Genomic DNA, 20,926 nt, shown 5'->3' with positions numbered 1-20,926 from the left:
ACGACTTTTGAACATTTCAGTTACGTATCTATAGTTATTACTGTTTCGTGTTGGATGTATGACGTATACAACGATATGGTTTAAATACTCACACAAACGCATTGGCCTGAGTGTTTTTTCCGTTTTAAAATTAGATTTTATTCTGGTATCATTTTTATATGTTTCTTAACATAGATTAAGCCCTTTAACATTTATTGAATAAAAAGAATGAATTTGGAATTATCGTACCACAATAATGAGAACGAGAACGTTTTGAACATTGTTGATTGATTCATTCGGTTACATTTTGTCGGTTTAGTAAAAAACTATCGAATGTAATTGAGACGTGAGAGAGTGTGAGTCAGCATAAGAGTCCACGTGGACAGCTAGCAAACGGCCCACTAACCACGGATGGACGTTAATTCCGTCGGCAAAACACGTGATTTCTCATAACATCTGTCACTTTTCCCACTTTCTTAAGCTAAACATCTCAACCCCACATTTATAATTGTTTCCAAGTTTTGACCCCCACACTTTTGAATTTGCAATCATACCTTCCTCTGTTTATAAAAACTTGAAAATTTTTCCACGATTCGGGTAAAGAGAAAAGCTCTGAGTCTTCCATTGACATGGGCGCTTAGCTTATAATATAGTTTTTAGATATTTTTACATATCTCCGAGACACGGATTTAGAGATTCGTGATCGTGTGAATGGAGATCGTAACTGTCGTTAAGGCTAATGGCGGTTGTGAAGCGGATCGACGACGGCTTCGCCGGTTGAGATGCTCCGTTAAGGATTACGATTGGGGCAAAATTGGATCGGATTCACTCGTTTACAGGGTTTATGCGGCCAACTCAGATGTTCAGATCGATCCCACACGACCTTACGCTGAGCTTTGGATGGGGACTCACGAGTCCGGTCCGAGTTACTTGGAGGATGCTGATGGATCCAATGGCGTGACCCTCAGATCGTGGATTGCTGAAAACCCAAAATCACTTGGTAATAGGGTTTTGGAGAAATGGGGTTGCGATCTCCCTTTTCTCTTCAAGGTACTGACTTTATTATACATTGCCACATTGTTCGATTTCACCAAAGTCTCTGCATTTTGATCCTTTGGTCTGATATGGATTTTGAATCTGTACTGTTGAGTTCTTTTTATGTTTTGTGAGTTGCAGAATTGTGTGATTTCAAAATTTTGTAAATTTCGGGTAGGTGTTGTCGGTGGCAAGGGCTTTGTCGATTCAAGCACATCCTGATAAGAAATTAGCAAAGAAAATGCACAAAGCTCATCCTAATCTTTATAAAGACGACAATCACAAACCTGAAATGGCTTTGGCCTATACCCAATTCGAGGCTCTCTGTGGGTTTATACCTCTTCAGGTATCATTTCTCATTTCTTCAAGTCTTGACATAAGAGATGAACCTATGCAATGGCCCACTTAGTTTCTTAATTTTGACAATCATGTTTGCTTGGTCTGTTCGTCTAATTTCCATGATGAGTTTAGTGACTGTAGTGTCTCCTCCTCTATTGCTCTAAGTTTGAGCCTAAGGTTCTCTGGTTATATCTCAAATATGATCACATTACCAAAACTGTGCAAATAAGTTGGAGGGAAGCTCTATGAAATCTTTTGTATATGTTTTTCAGTTTACGTAACTCTAGAATTGTTATCTTTTTTAGAACTGAATGATTTAGTTTCTTTTTTTACGTACCAATGTTGCAGGAGCTTAAGAGTGTCATTCGGGCTATTCCAGAGATTGAAGAACTTGTTGGGAGTGAAGAAGCAAACCAAGTGTTCTGCATCAGTGAACATGATGAGGAAAAAGTGAAATCTGTTGTCCGAACAATCTTCACCCTGCTAATGTCTGCAGATCCCGATACAACCAAGAAAATCGTATTCAAACTAAAACGCCGTCTGCATCTGGAGAGTCAGGTCAGTCATCTAACTGCCCTGTTACCGTCTACTTCTACTTTGTGAATTCCACTGCCTGAAACCTTCTCAATTTACGCAGGAACGCCAACTGACAGACAAGGAACGACTTGTTCTGAAGCTAGAGAAGCAATATCCAAATGATATTGGAGTCATATCTGCATTCTTCTTCAATTATGTGAAGCTCAATCCCGGCGAAGCCTTGTACCTCGGTGCAAACGAGCCCCATGCATATTTATTCGGTGAGTGCATTGAGGTCATGGCGACTTCAGACAATGTAGTAAGAGCTGGCCTCACTTCCAAGCCTCTGGATATTCAATCACTCTGTTCCATGCTCTCATATAAACTGGTAAACCCTTAAATTTTAAAATTAAACTCAATATCACAACACAAAGTTAGTTTACAGATGGGTTACTGAGGTCTTATTTCTGAGTTTTAGGGATATCCTGAAATTCTAAAGGGATCAAGGATTCGACCATACATCACAAGATACCTCCCGCCTTTTGAAGAGTTTGAAGTTGATCTGTGTGATCTTCCCTCTGGAGCCTCCACGGTGTTTCCCTCTGTTCCAGGCCCGTCTCTTCTGCTTGTTCTCCAAGGTGAAGGAAGAATGTCTACAGAAGCTTCAGCAGATGGGATTTCAATGGGAGATGTTTTATTTGTGCCTGCGGATACCGAGATTCACTTGAGGTCTTCATCCGACTTGAAGTTGTACAGAGCAGGAGTGAACAGTAGGTTTTTGTATTCTCTATAGTGAAACAACTACACACAAGTATTTATTTTCAGTTATTGTATGATTTAATTGAAGTGTCAAAATCACAATTGTGCCCTAAAATAACAAATTCGATATGGGAATTTTTTTGATATGATGTTTCTAAACCATGAATGCTAGCAGAACAAAAGGGTCTTGTGAACAAACGATTGCAAAGATGCTAAAACAGAGTTTTACTCCCAAACAAGCAAACACAACCAAAAGCATTCTATCCGACAAAAATGAATAAAACAACCATTCATCTCTTCAAGCTTCAGTTGGGTACTCGAAAACGACATCTCTTCCTGTAAGTTTCCTGTATACGCCAATCATTGTCTCCAGCTTGTACTCAGTGTCGTTCTTCTGCTTAATGTCCAAAAAGACCTGCCCAAAGATAAAAGGGATGAGACATTGTTCAAGGCTAGTTTATTAAAGCACTTGAAGAAGATCAATGAGGTTTTAAACTCATTGGCATTACCTTGGTGACCTTGGTGCCATCAAGACGGTATCTGGTTCGCTTTCCTACTATCTCAGCAGGGTAAGCGACATCCTCGAGCATAGCTTCATGGACAGAAGTAAGAGTTCTGTTGCGTGGTCTCTGAACAGCTGAGCCTTTCTTGGGGGGACGCATGATTCTTCTGGTAGCAACAAAGACGACATCCTTACCACTGAACTTCTTCTCAAGCTCTCTGACAAGACGGAGATGAATCTTACGGAAAGCTTTCCTCAGTCTGAATGGAACAAAGATCACAACAGCCTTGCGATTGCCAGAAATATCCATGGGCCTGAATGAAGAAATAAAAGGAGACAGTTTAAGTGAGGAAACCATAACGAAGATCCTTCCAACCAAACAAAACAAGAAACATACACTGCTTGGTTGATGTAGAGATCTTTCAACTCGCTTTTCAGTTCCTGGTTGGTGTTCTCCAAGTCAAAGAAAGCCTGCAAAATAAAAAGAAATCAACATTCTTATCAATGAGCAACCAATTAAAAGAACAAAAAACAAAGCATTTAGACAACAAGGAAAGCAAGAAAGCAATAACCTGAGCAACTTGCTCTTCAAACTCAGTTGGTGCCACACCCTTATCCTTATGGATCTTGTTCTGAGCGGAAAACATCTTCACAGATCTACAACATAAACAAAAAGATAGCCAAATCATTATTTGGTGACAAAGGTAACTTACATGATTGTAATGAGACTTCAAAGCTAGCAAATGACATTTCAGCTTGTAACTAAATCCAAAGACTGCTCAAATGGGTTTGATCAACATTTCCAAAATCAGGACAGACAAATAAAATCCCATATATGTCGTGTTCAAGATTATTTCTTTAAAGCTCACTGAAGCAGAAGTACTCAATTTCATTATCCCTAAAACTAAATTACAAAGCAAAATACAAAGTAGAGACATTTTATCACAAAAACGCTTAAATAACCCTAAAGGAAGATCTCTATTCGTTCAATGATCAAACAAAAGTAAGCAGATCAACCTACTTTAAACCCTAACTGAATAATACACCTCACTAAAACTAACAACTTTCGCGGAAAAAAAATCACGACGATTTGATTAGCCTTCAATACAAGAAGAGACCCATTTCGTTGATTACGCAGAAACGATACTACACAGTGAAAGGAAACGTTTTGATGCGTACCAAGTTAGAGAACCTTTGAAGGTGAGAAAAAAAGTTTACGGCTTTCGCAGCTTTCGTCTTCGAGAGAGAGAGGGGCGACACGAGTCTGATGAAGCAAAGCTTTATATATCAAGGGTTTTTCTTGAGATCCCTATTTTGGACGGTCTAGATTTAATCTTTACTGTTTATAACCAAATTAACGTTAAATATTTATATATATACAAATGTTTTAAAAATTATAAAACAATAAAACTTAAATTTTTTTGTTCATGGTTTGGTTTGTTTGAGTTCGAGTATATCCGAATTATCCAAACTCGAACGGATAAAACCCGAATCCGATCCGATAATATAAAAAACCCGAACGGATTTTAAATGTCTAAATCCAAAAACCCGAAAACCCGAACCCGAATGCTTAGGCCTAGTCATCAGCTTTTAAAAATATTTACATTTATTTACCATTATATTTTTCCAAAAATACAATTAACATCCAAAATTAAATATTTATATTATCTTTCTAACTTAATTATATCCTCTAATTATATTTTCATATAATTTTTAAAATGAATTTTAAAAACACTTTGTTCATATGATATAATAATATAAGATTGATATTATAATAGTTCTCACAAGTTAAATTTTAATTATTATACAATTTTTTTTATAGATATATATACTACACAATCGAATTTTTAAATATTTCAATTACCCATAAATATAATAGATTTTATAAATAAAAATTATAGTAAAAACATTAAATAATTATTTGCACTATGTTACCTAGTACAGTACATTTTGATCACCACCATTCAAAGCAAACACTCTACAGATTAAAATGTTTGATGGTTTATAAGTTACACAATTAATGAGTTGCGGCCGACATAAGAGAATTACATATATAACCGACTTACGTTACGAGTAATATAACAATTTGTCCACAAATACTATAACTACAAAACTAATCGACGTGAATAAGCAAAAATCACCAAACGACATCGCTTTGATTCACAAAAACCTTAATTCACATTTTTTCGGTTCTACAGTCGCATCATTTATAAAGTGCATTCATAGCCGCTCTCTCTGTTTCCTCCTTTTTTCTCTCGCTACCCTCTCATCCTTATCGCCGCTGTTTCGTCGTCTTGAATGAGTTATCAGGTTTACTTTTCTCTCTATCTTCTTCTTCTTCTTCTTCTTCTTCTTTAATCTCCGTTAATGGCGGAAATTGACAGATCGAAGTTTTCTTTGTGATTTTTCCTTGAAAAGGGTTTGTTGCGTAGATCTTTTATCTTGTTCGTTTTCTTTGGGTCTTGTGAAAAAAAATTCCGTTTTTAGTATAGTCAAATACTTCTTTTTGGTGTTTCTTTGATTTCTATGAAAATTGGTTTCTTTTAGTCAAACGTATTCGTTGGCATTTTCTGTTTTTATAATAAAAAAACTCCATTTTTATATCCTAATCCCTTCTGATGAATTTCAAATTGCAAAAAACTAATTTGTGTTTCGTCTTGATGCACAGATTAGGCGTTCTTCTGTGGATAAAAGTGGTTCGAGGATGAATCATTGTAACCTTCAGCAGAACGCCTTCATCATGTCTCGTGACGAATCCAGAGGTTTTGTTTCTCCCATCTTTTGTGATCCAATGGACTCTGTTGTTTGTCCTAAGCCTCGTCGCCCCAACAACGTTGTTCGTCCCCTTAGGTTACATTATAGGTATATATAAAGTCTCTTCCTTTTTTATTCATTTAAACATCATAATGGTTTTGGTATCAAAATGTTGATTTGCTCTTTTTTTATTTTGGGATCGACAGTCAATCAGGAGCTGCTGATGCATGTGATATTAAAGCCGGGGAAGATCTTTTGGACATAATTCGTAGAAAGGTTCGTTCTTTTTTCAATATGTATGTTTCAAAGTGGCGCGTTGAAGCAATGTCTAATTGCATTTTCACTTGTCTTCCTTTGTTTGTTTCCTTAATTGGAGTTCTCTGTATAGAAGTCATCAACACTAAGCTACATAGTTGCTCCTAAGTGGTTTATGATGTTGTGTTCCATATAACGTCTTCATTAGATTTCACCTGACCGAACTATGTATGATTTTCAAAGCTCCTCATTGTTTTAGTTTGCATATGGAATCAATTCTTTGATGCGTATAGATATTGATCTTTAGTTGATTCTGTGAAGCATTGTTCTTATATTGGGTGTATTTGAGGTCTAAACTATGATTCTTGTCTTCTTCTTTCTTTACAGGAGGAATCAGGATCATTTGTAGCTTCATCACACCCATTTTTTCATGGCTCTCCCCCGAGCAGAGCAGCGAACCCTTTAACTCAAGATGCACGCTTTGGAGATGAGAAACTCAACCCTGTCTCACCCTCACTCTCCCCTCTTCTTTCATCTTCATCTCGTGTCAAAGGAGGAGGTTGTGGTAGAGTGAAGTATGGGGTGAAGCCAGCAACTGTTAGAGTAGAAGGGTTTGATTGCTTGAACAGAGACCGCCAAAACTCAAGCATCTCTGCCATGGCCTAGAAGAAGAAGAAGAAGAAGAAGACGAAGAAGAAGGAACAGAGAGATTCACAAAGTGTATATAAAAAATCCGGAATCAAGACTCCAGTGTTTGAAGCAGGTATATATATTTTTGAAGACGATGAGGAAACAGAGGATTAAAAGATCATCAGTTAATGCTTTTTACTTCAGGTTTTTTTTTGTTACTATTGATGAGGTCAATGTTGTGTATATGATAATTTTATCCATATGTATATAAATATCTGCCTTGAGGTAAGATGGAGACTTGATGTGTTAAGTTTTCTTCTTTTTTTCCTTGAGTCTCGTTGTAACATATTAAAAGCAATTTGGAGTGTTGTTCTCCTTTGTATAGTAACGTTTCTTCCTCTTATTTTCTTTTTGGAGATTCACAAGCTTTGTAATTTGTAATTTTGATAAGTTCAAAAATGTTAATGCTTTTGTATTTGTAGTACTCTTTGGAAATTCAAAATGTTAGTGCTTTGTATAAATTCCCTTTGGAGATTCTAGTTGTCTTGTCTAGAGAAGAAACGGAACGGGAAAGAATGGCAGGGTCCGAAAGGGAGTCAGACTCACCCGTCGTTGACTACGTAACGTGACGCTTAGGAGTTACGAACGGTCTGTTCAACGAAGAAGGTTCCTTCAATATTGTCGTGAATAAAACCTTCTAATTACATGAAACCCATAGATTAGATTACACTAATGAATTTTGTTTTGAACTCCTAAAAGTTAAGACCAGTTAGTTAACATTGACACCCAAAAACCATGGATATAAAATTGCAGTGGAAATATGATACCGGATGATGAGTGAAATACTATATGGTTTGTTTTGTTGTAAAATCTTAGCATGGATTTTTCAGAAATAACACGACAGAATCCATAAACTCAAAGCAAACATATTCTGGTATACATAAATTAAGGGTGTTACGGAAGAATAGAGTATTGATTAATAATAAACTATGGAGGATGGAAGTGGGAGGAATAAAAAATTAAACTAAAAGGTGAGTAAATAGATAATTTTCTTAATGTATAATTTAGTTAAAGATGATTTAAGATTACGTTAATACGAAACCGTCGGCGTACAGAGTCACAAAAAGATCCGCCCACAGTGAGAGGAGAAGAAGAAAAGATTAAAAAAAAAAACTAGAAACCGGAAACCAGTCAATAGTTTTGGGACATAAGTTTAAAAAGCGGTATTGTGTAATAAGGATGGGATTATTTTTCCAGAAAACCAGGAGCTAAGCGTGGGCCCAATTGCTCCTCTCAAATGACTCAAATCCCATCTGGATGAAAATTACGTGGCGACTCGACCAAACTTCTCACGCGCGGCCGTGACAGGCACGTGTTTTTTTTGTTACTTCTGTCTTTTCAAAATCCAGCATTTAAGGACAGAGTTATTTAAATGCTATGGCACGTGTATGACACGCGCATGGGGATGAAAACAAAACTTGGGGAAGAAAACACAAGAAGCAAAACCTTAAATCAGGGCAAAAAAACAGCGGCGGTTCTGGGTGAAAAATTAGAAGGATTTCGATGAATTAAAAAGACAAAAACACCCTTGTCTTTAGAAGAAAACTGCTCTTCTTATCTTGTTTAAATCTTTTGTCTTCTCTCTTCTAAACATACCCTTGCTTTTATAATCTCTCCGCTCCCCCAAAAACCCAGGGGCTTCTTAAACGCAACACAATCCCCTTTAAAGCTTCCTTCTTCTTTCTTATATATTTTAGCGAATCTTCATCACCAACTCCCACATAATCTCCGAGATACCTTCATAAACCAGAGACAAAAAAAGGGTTTCAATCAACTGTTTTGTTGGTTTGGGTTTCGATCAGTTGTTGTTTTAATGTAAGCAAATCGAATTCAAAGATGCGGATGAGCTGTAACGGATGCAGAGTTCTTCGAAAAGGGTGTAGCGAGGATTGTAGTATAAGACCGTGTTTGTCTTGGATCAAATCTCCTGAAGCCCAAGCTAACGCTACCGTCTTTCTCGCCAAGTTCTATGGTCGTGCTGGACTCATGAACCTCATCAACGCCGGTCCTGATCACCTTCGTCCTGGTTAGTTGTTTTCCATTCGAAACGTCGCCGTAAAGTTTAAGGGACCTTTTTGTTTAAAACCGACGCCGTTTTTTAGATGGCAGTAGTGAATTCTATTTTGAAACGATACCGTTTGGGGTAGGTTATTTTTTTAACCAAATTAGGGTTAATTTATATTTCCGCAGGGATATTCCGATCGTTGTTGCACGAAGCTTGTGGGAGGATTGTGAATCCGATCTATGGTTCCGTGGGTTTGTTATGGTCGGGAAATTGGCAGCTTTGTCAAGACGCCGTGGAGGCTGTCATGAAAGGAGAGCCGATCACTGAGATCGCCACAGACGCGGCGACGATTGGCCAAGGTCCGCCGCTTAAGAGCTACGACATCCGACATAACTCCAAAGATGATAACTCCGCCGCCGCTGCGGCTACTGGCTCAACCGATCTGAAACGAGGGAAACCTCGCCGGGCTAAGAGGATCGCCGCCCTTGAAAAACAGGCGGAATCGGAGGGAAAGTCCGGCGGCGGTGAGGCTAGTCACGATTCGTCGTTGAGTCATCAGTCTGAAGTAGTGGCTGCTCATGAAGGAGAGAGTAAGGAGTCGGAGAGCGATGCCTCTGAGGTTTTGGCATTTTCGCCGCCGGCTGTTCAGGGATCCGGCGATATTAAGCTCGACCTAACTCTAGGGCTTGAGCCGGTGTCACGTGCGTATGACGTGGCGCCTGTGAAGAAGAGAAGGATCGGCGTGTTTGCCACGTGTCAGAAAGAGAGCACGTGTAAGACTGAGCTAATGCTCTGAGCTTCGTTTCCATCTCTCTCTCCGTAGAAGTTAAGTTTTGCCCGCAATCAGCTCAATTCGGTTCGGCTCTGATCATCGTCAAGCCGAGTCGGTAACTTTTTAATATAATTTTCCAAAGAAAAGAATAGCCAGTAACTATTATAATGTACAAACTTATTTGCAGAGAGTAATTCAAGAATTGGCTGAGATATTATTATTTCTTTCGTTTCTTTTACTAAAACAAAAAAGCTAAAATTAAATACAGTGAACCAAAAAGAAGAGAAAAAATTATAATAAAATCAATAGTGGATTGATGTTAAAATGTTATGGGCCTGTCTTTTAATATTCAAGAGTCATATTGGGCTTATCTATTGACGACGGACGGTAGTCAGGAAACTGTCAAGACGACGTGGCGTATTTTCATTGGATTGAGAACGGCTGACTTGGCATAGTTGAAAGCAGAAGCCATGTGCTTCGGGCCACAATCGAGTGAGGAGATATCGAGGGAACACGATCTTCTTCTTTCTCTCTTACCTACTCGCTTTCTCTCTCACTTCGCCGGCGGCGATCAATTCGAACGGAATTTTTGCCGGAGAAAACGGTCACCACTGGGAGGGGAATTGTGCCGATATGAAGATATTTGTGAAAACTCTCAAGGGGACTCACTTTGAGATCGAAGTTAAACCCGAGGATTCGGTATGCCAATTTCTTCTACTGATTGTTTCCTTACTTGTTAGTTAAATATGTATCCGAGGGATTGGATTTGGTTTTAGTTTGGTTTATGACATTATTTCGTGATCTGAGAATAAGTTCTTGTAAGTGGACTTTGGTAATTTCGAGGTTTCTTAAGAGAATCTATACTTACCAGCAGTCTTTTTTGTATGGTTATTTCACTGTTCGTAGTGGGAAATAAACCCATCTCGTTTGCATTTGAATTGTGTTTTTCATTAGGTTTGGATCCATTACCCTTCTCCTGCTTCTCCTAGTTGTTTTCCCAATTGGGAATTTCACAGTTTTTTTTCACTGAACTGAGAGTTTTAAATATCAAAAGCTTTCGTTATTTGATGAGCTGACTTTAGCTTGTTTGAACTTTATGCTTCCATGCTCTTTTACTTTCTATTTTTTTGTTTTGGGTGATTGTTTTAGACATTGTTACCTTGATTGCTATTTTGAGTCCTCTAGGGCATACCGAATCCTCTAGGTTACTAGTTTGTTGGTTGTAGTTGTAACGGACATTTTTTCTAATCTTTTAATGCATTTGACTATTATTGATGGTGAAATATTTACATTCAGGTTGCTGATGTGAAGAAGAACATAGAGACTGTACAGGGTGCGGATGTATATCCTGCTGCGAAACTGATGCTTATTCACCAAGGTAAAGTTCTTAAAGATGAGAAAACAATTGAGGAGAACAAAGTTGCTGAGAACAGTTTTATTGTCATTATGATGGCCAAGGTGCGTTTTGGATCTCGAAACAAAAGTAATTCTCTTGTTTAGTTTTTATTATAATAACCAGATTCTCATCTTTTCTCTCTGCTGCTAAACATGTAGAGTAAACCTGCTTCAACTGGAGCATCTAGTGCATCTGCTGGCACACCGCAGGTGAGTCGGTTCTGTTGTTATCACATCATTATAAAGGCTGAGATGCTGCAACTTGGGATTTTATAAAACTCTTGCCTCAGCAACTAGTGATTAATGAAACGAAAGTATCAAATGTTGTTTTAGAAACTTTATCTTCTTGTTTGTTGATTGATCTACCTTTTGTGTTGGTTCAGGCCAAGTCAATACCACCCTCAACATCACAGCCTTCAGTTTCTACTCAGACCGCTGCTTCTGTAGCAACGTGAGTTTTCGAGACAAGTACTGTTTGAGATTTTCTGGATTCTGTCTGAAAAAGTTGTGGTTACGTTCTATCCTAACAATAATTTTCAATCCCCAATTCTTGAACTGTGCAGACCAGTGGACCCTGCACCGACACGTCCGCCACCACCTGCACCGACACCGCTGCCCACACCTGCAACTGAAACTGTGAATGTACCTGAACCTGTGCCTGTAGCTGTAACTGAACCTGTGCCCGCAAGCACTCCTGCAGCAGACTCGGCTCCTGTGGGGTTAGTAGTATCTTTGATATCTAAATCTTCTGCACAATTCAGAAATTAACCTACTCTTTTTATGTTTCCTATTTGTTTTGGTTGAGATAGAAGTCAAGGTGATATTTACGGACAAGCAGCATCAAATCTAGCCGCTGGAAGTAATTTAGACAGTACCATTCAGCAAATTCTTGACATGGGTGGAGGAACCTGGGATCGTGACACTGTTGTTCGTGCACTCCGTGCTGCATTTAATAACCCTGAAAGAGCTGTGGAATATCTTTACTCTGTGAGTTCATTTATTTCTATGAATTTGCTGTAGATTTGTGTCCTTTCATGCAACTTTGTCTAAGAGGCATGTTTTGGTCATAATCACGATGCCTCACTAATCACTATGCCTATAATGAGAATATATAATTTTAACATCGAAATTTGTGTCTTAGGGGATCCCTGAGCAAGCTGAAGTTCCAGCAGTTTTCCGTGCTCCAGCTAGTGGTGGACAGCCAGCAAATCCTCCAGCACAGACTCAGCAACCCGCAGCAGCACCCGCAAGTGGTCCTACTGCAAATCCGTTAGATCTCTTCCCACAGGTAATACACCTTAAGATAGAAAGCGGACTTGGTTCATTCAAACTCTACATTATATATGGGTGTGTAACTAAATATACTCTTTATCTTTATCTTTGACAGGGCTTGCCAAATGTTGGCGGAAATCCTGGTGCCGGAACACTTGATTTCCTGCGCAACAGCCAACAGGTATAAACTGTTTTTTCTTTTTCTTTCTTACACTTGTTTACAGAATGAGTATATCAGACATCAATGTGTTACGTAAATACTTTTATTCTGGTGTATATTAGTTCCAAGCTCTGCGAGCGATGGTGCAAGCAAATCCTCAAGTTCTGCAGGTATGTTGATCCATTTCACAGAAGAACTGAAATCATTGTCAGTTTCCATTGAATATCTCGCTTCAAATGATTTTATCCACGCGTTTTCTGCAGCCTATGCTTCAGGAACTGGGAAAGCAAAACCCAAACTTGATGCGGTTGATTCAAGATCACCAGGCTGACTTCTTACGCTTAATAAATGAACCTGTTGAAGGAGGTGGTGAGAGGTATGTATAATCCTGGTGTTATGATGATTATTTTACGATTATGACTCATATGTAATACACATTAAAACCAAAACACTATGAGGCATTTGATTACCTAAGCCGTGATTCCCCTTTTGGATAATTTCTGCACTGTATAATTCAGTGGCAATATCCTTGGCCAATTGGCGGCGGAGATGCCACAGCCACAAGCGATTCAAGTCACACCTGAGGAACGCGAAGCAATTGAACGGGTATGTTCCTTTCTCTTTCTGTCTCCCTCTTTTCTCCACTTGTAGAACTTCGATCTTCCCCCTTAGAAACAGTGTTTTTATCACCCTTTTTATGGACCAACTCGGTTTCGAATTGATGATAAAACAGCTTGAAGCAATGGGATTCGAGAGAGCACTAGTATTGGAAGTGTTCTTTGCGTGCAACAAGAACGAAGAGTTGGCTGCAAACTATCTTTTAGATCACATGCATGAGTTCGAGGAATAAGCTTCTACAGTAAAACTTACCTTTCTCTATTCTTGTCAATGGTCCATATGTTTACCTATATATATATTTGTGGGATGCCAAATTTGAACCAGAGACGACATTTCCTTGGATCTCCGTCACTTTGTCTATGCTCATGGCTCAGTTCTCAGTTTAAAATGGAGCTTCTCTGCTCTTTCTTTGTATTGTCTTTGATCGTCGTTAGTCCCTACTTTTACAAAATTGTAATGTTTAGTATATGTATCTAAATAGTAACAATATATATAAAATTAATGTAAGTTATCCTCACCAGGATGCATTAAGTTCAAATTTCTCAGAAATTGACATTATTGGTCTTCGGCTCTTCGCTGATTATTACTCAGATGTCTCTAGAGCAAATAGAGTTCTACGCTTTGCTAATACGACGTCGTTTACTCTACTCATAATGCCTTTTTAAGAGGTTTTCTCACTCGCATCTTCTTCTCTGGAGCCCTCACGAAAAAAACTCATCTCACTGAAGCTCCCACAGAAGAGAAGAAAAGCCCTAGAAATCTACAACCTCTCTCCCCTCTCCTCTCTTTCAACTTTGTTTCGATCTCTCATAATCGAAAATGTCTGTGCGCGTTCTGAATCCTAATGCGGAGGTTCTCAACAAATCAGCCGCGCTTCATATGACCATCAACGCCGCTAAGGGTTTACAGGATGTACTCAAGTCCAATCTCGGTCCTACGGGAACTATCAAGATGTAACTCTCTTCGCTCTTGATGGATCTATGCTTTATTCCTTCGTCTCTTCACTCTCACTGTATATATATATATATTCATTTTCACGCGATTTTATCGATCACTCTCTTTGTAGGCTTGTTGGTGGTTCCGGTGATATCAAGCTTACCAAGGATGGAAACACGCTTTTAAAAGAAATGGTATGTCCGATTCAAGTAGAATAAAATAAATATGCTAGATCTTGTTGATTGATTGATTAGAATCTAGAGTGTCTCCAGAAGCTTGTAAAACGCTAGGATTATGCCTACTTGTTTATTATATGAAGTCTGTTTATTATGGCTGTGCCATGTAATTTGGTTCGTTTTGGTCGAAGACATGTTAAACCCTACTTAGGTTTAGCTGATCTTTAGATCAGGGACTGGTCTAAATGGATAACTTTGATTCTTACAGTGGTGGTCACTTGCTTATCTTTTCAGCAAATTCAAAATCCAACTGCCATTATGATTGCGAGGACAGCTGTTGCACAGGATGACATAAGTGGTGATGGTACTACTTGCACTGTCATCTTCATTGGTGAGCTTATGAAACAGTCCGAGCGTTGCATCGATGAAGGTTAGCCAAACTAACTTGTCTCTGCATTTTACTTTGATTTGTTGCTGATTTGGGTAGTTTTATGCTTCTCTATGTCTGTCTTATATATTTAGTCTGGATCTGATGCCTTTTTATTTTCTTAATCTGTATGTCATGGTTAACATATAATACCTTTCTTCTTTAGTTCTGCTACCTTGTCATGTTTTGGTTACTTTCAGTGAGAAAAGGTCCTAATGAAAGGTTTATATTTGTCTCAGGAATGCATCCACGTGTCTTAGTTGATGGTTTCGAGATTGCTAAAAGAGCTACTCTCCAATTTCTCGAAACTTTCAAGACACCTGTGGTTATGGGTGATGAGCCTGACATGGAGATCCTGAAAATGGTTGCCAGGACAACGCTAAGAACAAAGGTATTCTTTGTTTGCTGGTATCTTTATGTTTTTGTTATCACCGACTCTTCTCTTTGCTTTCTGACTAGCTTTTTTTTTTCTGGCTTACTTAGTTGTATGAAGGCTTAGCTGACCAACTGACTGATATCGTTGTTAACTCGGTAAGTTTACTGATGAGTGATGATAGCTCTCATTGAATATCATCATGCTTTTTTCACATATACGAAAACTAATCTATGGATCTATTTTGGTTCTTCTAATTAGCTAACTCCCGCATTTAACAGGTTCTCTGCATTCGGAAGCCTGAGGAACCTATTGATCTGTTTATGGTTGAGATTATGCACATGCCCCATAAATTTGATGTTGACACACGATTGGTATGCCTTTGTTTTACAGTAAATTTCTTGAGTCAGAATTTGTGGATTTTCACACTAGTAAAATAACTTGTGTATGGAATCATAATTGTCATCTTTACCTGTTGTGAATATAACACAGATTGTTTCTCTTGTATTAGGTTGAGGGGCTTGTTCTTGATCATGGTTCAAGACACCCTGACATGAAGCGACGTGCGGAAAATTGTCACATCCTGACTTGCAATGTGTCACTAGAGTATGAGAAGAGGTACGTAATACAAATCTCTAGTTGATTGGTTGAAGACATATAAAGAAGAAGTTAGATGAGCTATCCTATGTATTTGTGCTTTTGTAGCCTAACTTCGTATATATCAGTGAAATTAATGCAGGATTTTTCTACTCAAATGCGGAACAGAGGGAAGCCATGGTTACTGCTGAGCGACGTTCCGTTGATGAAAGAGTTCAGAAAATTATTGAGCTGAAGAACAAGGTGAGTTTGAAACCGCTACTACCTCCAAGCCATATGCTGTATTCTTTCAGATATTTACTTGTTCTTCTTCTCTTGCAGGTGTGTGCTGGTAATGATAACAGCTTTGTTATCATAAATCAAAAGGGTATTGATCCCCCGTCATTGGATCTTCTTGCTCGAGAAGGGGTAAGCTATGATTAGTTTTTTCTTTTTTCAGCATCTGATTGCTAGAAAAGTATAGAAAATCTAGAAAAATATTGTGAAATCAAGTGAACTAATTTAATGTAAAGACAAAATGATTTTAAACCAAATAGAGAAAAGGTTATCCACTAAGAGTATTCACCTAGATGCAGATGCCTGGTTCTTGTAATAAGCTTGTTTCTTGTCTTGTACTCGGTTTCTCGTGTCTACAAGTTGTTACAGGCTTACAGCCGAATTATATTTCCGTTTCCTTATATATGTTGAATGTGTATCTCCAGATAATCGCCCTTAGAAGAGCAAAGAGGAGGAACATGGAACGTTTGGTTTTGGCATGTGGTGGAGAAGCTGTGAACTCAGTTGATGATTTGACCGCCGATTCTCTTGGTTGGGCTGGACTTGTTTATGAGCATGTTCTTGGAGAGGAGAAGTATACATTTGTCGAGCAAGTGAAGAATCCTCATTCATGTACTATCCTCATAAAAGGTACAAAGGGCATATCTTTTATCTCTTGGCAGCTAAGGTCTATTTTGCTTAATTTTATACGCCTGGTCACTGATCATCTATGATTTAAATTTGTTTTCTTTTTATAGGGCCTAACGACCACACTATTGCTCAAATTAAAGACGCTGTCCGTGATGGTTTAAGATCAGTGAAGAATACCTTAGAAGATGAGTGTGTCGTATTAGTAAGTACCTTCTTGTCTACAAGGATTAAATATATTGCTACTTCAGTGTGATTGTTTTGGTTTATTGACATCTGTCTCTTTCCGTAGGGAGCTGGAGCTTTTGAAGTTGCAGCAAGACAACACTTGATCAATGAAGTCAAGAAAACCGTTCAAGGGGTAAGTATAAAGTAAATTCCCTTTGCTCCAATACCAGTTCTTATTTTTTTCCGGTTGCTAATGTTAATTGTGGGCAAATTGCAGCGTGCTCAACTCGGTGTTGAAGCTTTTGCCAACGCCCTTCTCGTGGTACCCAAGACACTCGCCGAAAATGCTGGGATTGACACTCAAGACGTTATCATTTCTCTAACGGTATTAGACTTGTGTTTTCCTCATCTGCCACTATCGATTATGCTCTATTAAAGATTCTGTTTAGGTTTATTTACTGGATTTTAATGTTTATACAGAGTGAGCATGATAAAGGAAACGTTGTGGGACTAAACCTACAGGATGGAGAACCCGTAGACCCTCTGCTTGCTGGAATTTTCGACAATTACTCAGTGAAGCGCCAACTTATCAATTCAGGGTATGTGCGAAGCCAAAATGGCAACTCAACGCTAAAATTTGGCATTTAAAAATAATGGAGTCTTTAATTCAGTTGTCAGGCAGTTAAAACGGTTGTTTGGTTATATTTTGCAGGCCGGTCATTGCTTCGCAGTTGCTATTAGTGGATGAAGTGATTCGTGCAGGAAGAAATATGAGGAAGCCTACTTAAAAAGACTCGTCTCTTTGTTTTCCAATTTTTTACTTTCTACTTGGTTTAGTTTTTTTCCTTTGGTATTTTGAGCATTAGTATGTGAAATATTATTTCTTTTTGAGTATTTCTTTTTTACTTGTTATCTTTTGTTTGTCATTAGATAATTTTGGATCTAACTTTTTGTATCACAAAAACATGATGTATATCTTGAGAGTGGTTGGTTTCTAAGGACTAATATACTCTTGTTTGTAGTAGGCATGCATCATTGTTTTCAGTAAGGATGAATGTTTGAATCGAAACTGAATAATATGAGCGAATTCTGAAAAAAATAGAGAAATTAATTGTAAAGTAATCTCAACCACAACATTCTAATCTTGTATAACCCTAACTATGTACCAATTCGCCGTGATAAATCGATTTAAATAAAATATTATGAGTATAATTATTGTTTGAGACTTAAAATTTGTTTGTATAAAACAAAATAGAGAAAAATGACAAAAAAAATTGAATATTATTTTTATTTAGACGTTTATACCCAATTATTTTGGATTAGAATAAAAATAGACGAAATAATAAAAACGTGTCATTTAAAACCCAAAGTAATAAGTGTTGTTATATTCTTGCTATTTTTCAACAAAATCAAAATTCCAATTTTAAACCGGTTATCTAATTAATTATTAACTTTTAATATAAAAAAATTCGGTTTTCTGTTAACCATATCATACCAAAAATTAAACCGGTTATCTCTCTTCTTCCTCCTCTTCTCCCTCTAATTGTCGTTGCCTCGATTTGTCATTCCCTTTGTTCTCTCTAACAGATCAATTTCAGATTGCAATAATTAGAAATTACCCAGAAACTCTAGGGTTCTTCCGATTTTGTTCGAAAATAATCAAAATTGGGATTGATTACACCCAAATGTAGAAGCTAAACTTTAGAGATCCGATGAATCTAAGGTCGAAAAATTGAAAATCTTACCCTTAAGGTCTTTCATGGGTTTACGGTGATAAGACGTTAATGCTTCTTCCTCCCACTTTCCTTCCTTATCAATACTTCCAAAAATGATAGACTTTAACCTCTCGATTAGAGAACAAAGTCTATACGCGTATTTAAGAACTACTATTCCAAAAACTTCCAAAACGTATTGTCTTTGTTTAAGCAAATGTGTCTAGAGAGCAAAGTTATTCCAACAGTTAATAATTCCCAACAGTTATTCCAACAGTTGATACGTTTGTTCTCTAACACTTTTGCTTAATTTACATAAACAACTGTTGGGAATTATTAACTGTTGGAATAACTTTGCTCTCTAGACACATTTGCTTAAACAAAGACAATACGTTTTGGAAGTTTTTGGAATAGTAGTTCTTAAATACGCGTATAGACTTTGTTCTCTAATCGAGAGGTTAAAGTCTATCATTTTTGGAAGTATTAATAAGGAAGGAAAGTGGGAGGAAGAAGCATTAACGTCTTATGACCGTAAACCCATGAAAGACCTTAGTAGAGCTATAAATATTAGCTATACATATACTTACCCTTACCCACATTGCCAAAAAGCACTCCACTTCAAGAGAGATAAAAAATTATTACTATCGTACAACTTTGTGAGCTTTATCTGAATCAAGGATGCATCTTCCACTTACTTCGTTCATGACACTTTTGCTTGAAGAGGTTAAGATGGTGTGCTCGTTCAGTTCTGTATGTGAGGATCTCGCATCAACCGTGCAGGCATTGCTTCCGGTAGTCACAGAGATCGAGTCGATGCGTGGTGTTGGGGAACTAAAGAATCTCAAGGCCACAATAGATGATGCTCGTGTACTGGTTGAGAAGTGTTCAGTCATCAAGAAGTGGGATTTAATCGATAAATCTGTATATGCCAGAAGAGTCAAGAATATCAAGGAGAAGATGTTCATGTTCTGCCAGTTTCAAGTACAGCTTATCCAGCTTAGGAACCAGTTGGAGTCTATGGTTACGATGGAAGCCACTAAAAGTTGTATGAACCAACAGCCGATTACGAACATGGAGAGTAAATTTGAAGCAGTATCTGCTGTTGTGGGAGCTGTAGGAGCTGGGGTCTCTGAACTCCTGGGAGGAGTGATTGGAAACAAGGTGAGTACTGAGTAATATGTAACCTTCTATAAATTTTTAAATTTTAAATTAAAACAATTTATAATAATAGAAAACCGAAAAATTAGTGGAAAATATCCTGAATTTGTGTTATTCTTGGGGGAAAAAAAAACTTTTTTGATATTTTTTTTTTGGAAAAAAAACTTGTAATGTTATGTTACTATATATGTTTGGAACATAAACTTAAAAGTGTGTTGTTTTACGAATTGTCCAAAAGTTTCCTCTCGTGCTAAAACCAAAGACGGACTTGGTCTTCATGCATGGTTGAGCTCGAGTCCTAGAGAGTAAATAACCAATTTCTGATATGTTGATTGATGGTTTTGGCTAGTTGAATTTGAGTCATGGGGATTTCGAGGTGAATGAACTCGAACCAAGTGCTGCTGGGGAAGCTGAGGTCTCTGCTCTCGTGTTACTGGTGATTATAGAGACTAAGAAGGTGTTTAGGTTCAAAACTCTATCTGAGGAGCTCGCATCAACGTTGGAGGAGTTGCTTCGAATAATCTTAGAGATCGAACTGCTTCAAGGTGTAGATGTTGAGGAACTGAAGAAATTCAAGGATTTATTAAATGAAGCACGTGTATTGGTTCAAGAGTGTTCAGAGGTCACGTCGTGGGATATACTTAGAAAAGCTCAATATACCGAAAGAGTCGACAAAATGAATTCTAAGATGCTCAACTTCTGCCAAATTCAACTACAACTTTTGCTGCTTCGGAACCAAGTAAAAATGAAGTGTGCGGGTATCGGATGTCCCTAGAAGTTTAAGTTCAAGTTTGCCTTGCTTGGACTTGCGGCCCTCATTTCTATATTTATCTCCTATTTTTATTCAACTAAACCACACTATACAAAACATGTATGCACATCTATGCTTTAATCTCTCTTTAAAAATAAAATAAAAAATTACGACAAGTTATATATATTTATCTCCTATTTTTATGACAGGTTATATATTTTCTTTCGTATATATATCCTTTACGTCTTGAGTTTATATTATCGAGATAACGACACACATATTCTATAACTCGGTATATCCCTTGCCATCATCTAAAGTCAATCAATTCGACTCAACTTGTATGTGATTGTACCAATCGATTTGTTTTTTTTATTAATCGGTCTTAATGTACAACTAGGTAATAATCTGCAATATATGCGAGATAAATCGACTCAAATAAAATTATTATTTGGAATTTAATGTGTCATAATAATAGTTTTACACATATTTTTTTTAATTCAAATTTACAATTAATTATTTTGTATAAATAATATATTTCTCCGGTGAATTGTGGAAAATAATGTTAATTATTGTGATAATTGTGATAATGTTATTTATTTATAAGATTATTTTAATAATTAATTTTAGTATATACTCTTTTGTTTCATAAAGATTGTCATTTTAGAATTTTATAT

At 37.5% G+C, this 20,926-nt stretch overlaps 7 protein-coding genes and 1 long non-coding RNA gene across 11 annotated transcripts; 6 read left to right on the top strand and 2 right to left on the bottom strand.

Moving 5' to 3' along the window:
• The first annotated feature begins 462 nt into the window (after window positions 1-462).
• LOC104763873 (mannose-6-phosphate isomerase 1) lies at window positions 463-2,772 on the top strand. Of its 2 annotated transcripts, none has more exons than XM_010487266.3 (5): window positions 463-1,029; window positions 1,193-1,360; window positions 1,702-1,911; window positions 1,991-2,257; window positions 2,348-2,772. In XM_010487266.3, exons 1-5 carry the CDS (start codon window positions 691-693, stop codon window positions 2,660-2,662), a joined length of 1,299 nt encoding a protein of 432 aa, XP_010485568.1. In that variant the 5' UTR covers window positions 463-690; the 3' UTR covers window positions 2,663-2,772. The 2 variants fall into 2 exon arrangements, with proteins under 2 accessions (XP_010485568.1, XP_087357918.1); XM_087501792.1 differs by having other exon boundaries at window positions 510-1,029; window positions 1,156-1,360.
• On the bottom strand, window positions 2,756-4,446 carry LOC104763874 (small ribosomal subunit protein eS7y). Of its 2 annotated transcripts, none has more exons than XM_010487267.3 (5): window positions 4,310-4,446; window positions 3,703-3,787; window positions 3,528-3,601; window positions 3,138-3,444; window positions 2,756-3,043 (listed from the first exon to the last, which is right to left on the bottom strand). In XM_010487267.3, the coding sequence occupies exons 2-5, from the start codon at window positions 3,775-3,777 to the stop codon at window positions 2,927-2,929; spliced, it is 573 nt and encodes a 190-aa protein (XP_010485569.1). In that variant the 5' UTR covers window positions 3,778-3,787; window positions 4,310-4,446; the 3' UTR covers window positions 2,756-2,926. The 2 variants fall into 2 exon arrangements, with proteins under 2 accessions (XP_010485569.1, XP_010485570.1); XM_010487268.3 differs by having other exon boundaries at window positions 4,323-4,398.
• An 853-nt stretch (window positions 4,447-5,299) lies between these two features.
• LOC104763872 (uncharacterized) lies at window positions 5,300-7,246 on the top strand. Of its 2 annotated transcripts, none has more exons than XM_010487264.3 (4): window positions 5,300-5,440; window positions 5,799-5,992; window positions 6,091-6,160; window positions 6,527-7,246. In XM_010487264.3, exons 1-4 carry the CDS (start codon window positions 5,429-5,431, stop codon window positions 6,803-6,805), a joined length of 555 nt encoding a protein of 184 aa, XP_010485566.1. In that variant the 5' UTR covers window positions 5,300-5,428; the 3' UTR covers window positions 6,806-7,246. The 2 variants fall into 2 exon arrangements, with proteins under 2 accessions (XP_010485566.1, XP_087357917.1); XM_087501791.1 differs by having other exon boundaries at window positions 5,368-5,549.
• Window positions 7,247-8,238: 992 nt separating this feature from the next.
• Window positions 8,239-9,826, top strand: LOC104763870 (LOB domain-containing protein 41). The gene is made up of 2 exons (XM_010487262.3): window positions 8,239-8,855; window positions 9,020-9,826. The coding sequence occupies exons 1-2, from the start codon at window positions 8,666-8,668 to the stop codon at window positions 9,628-9,630; spliced, it is 801 nt and encodes a 266-aa protein (XP_010485564.1). The 5' UTR covers window positions 8,239-8,665; the 3' UTR covers window positions 9,631-9,826.
• A 146-nt stretch (window positions 9,827-9,972) lies between these two features.
• On the top strand, window positions 9,973-13,589 carry LOC104763871 (ubiquitin receptor RAD23c). The gene is made up of 12 exons (XM_010487263.2): window positions 9,973-10,305; window positions 10,903-11,064; window positions 11,161-11,211; window positions 11,385-11,452; window positions 11,565-11,720; window positions 11,811-11,988; window positions 12,143-12,289; window positions 12,389-12,454; window positions 12,556-12,603; window positions 12,697-12,809; window positions 12,952-13,039; window positions 13,167-13,589. The coding sequence occupies exons 1-12, from the start codon at window positions 10,240-10,242 to the stop codon at window positions 13,281-13,283; spliced, it is 1,260 nt and encodes a 419-aa protein (XP_010485565.1). The 5' UTR covers window positions 9,973-10,239; the 3' UTR covers window positions 13,284-13,589.
• On the top strand, window positions 13,571-17,636 carry LOC104763868 (T-complex protein 1 subunit zeta 1). Its single transcript, XM_010487261.3, has 15 exons — window positions 13,571-14,004; window positions 14,118-14,181; window positions 14,458-14,593; window positions 14,830-14,981; window positions 15,074-15,121; window positions 15,245-15,337; window positions 15,475-15,581; window positions 15,689-15,803; window positions 15,882-15,968; window positions 16,262-16,466; window positions 16,574-16,668; window positions 16,756-16,824; window positions 16,909-17,016; window positions 17,112-17,230; window positions 17,344-17,636. The coding sequence occupies exons 1-15, from the start codon at window positions 13,871-13,873 to the stop codon at window positions 17,417-17,419; spliced, it is 1,608 nt and encodes a 535-aa protein (XP_010485563.1). The 5' UTR covers window positions 13,571-13,870; the 3' UTR covers window positions 17,420-17,636.
• A 413-nt stretch (window positions 17,637-18,049) lies between these two features.
• On the bottom strand, window positions 18,050-18,656 carry LOC147920032 (uncharacterized). Its single transcript, XR_015590988.1, has 2 exons — window positions 18,377-18,656; window positions 18,050-18,211 (listed from the first exon to the last, which is right to left on the bottom strand). It is a non-coding gene; the product is annotated as an uncharacterized LOC147920032 (long non-coding RNA).
• A 207-nt stretch (window positions 18,657-18,863) lies between these two features.
• On the top strand, window positions 18,864-20,438 carry LOC104763867 (uncharacterized). The gene is made up of 2 exons (XM_010487260.2): window positions 18,864-19,504; window positions 19,851-20,438. Exons 1-2 carry the CDS (start codon window positions 19,022-19,024, stop codon window positions 20,274-20,276), a joined length of 909 nt encoding a protein of 302 aa, XP_010485562.1. The 5' UTR covers window positions 18,864-19,021; the 3' UTR covers window positions 20,277-20,438.
• Window positions 20,439-20,926: the final 488 nt, after the last annotated feature.

The sequence above is a fragment of the Camelina sativa genome, chromosome 19 (assembly GCF_030686135.1).
Source record: "Camelina sativa cultivar CO46 ecotype springtype chromosome 19, ASM3068613v1".
NCBI lineage: Eukaryota > Viridiplantae > Streptophyta > Magnoliopsida > Brassicales > Brassicaceae > Camelina > Camelina sativa.
This window is presented reverse-complemented; position numbering and strand designations above follow the sequence as displayed.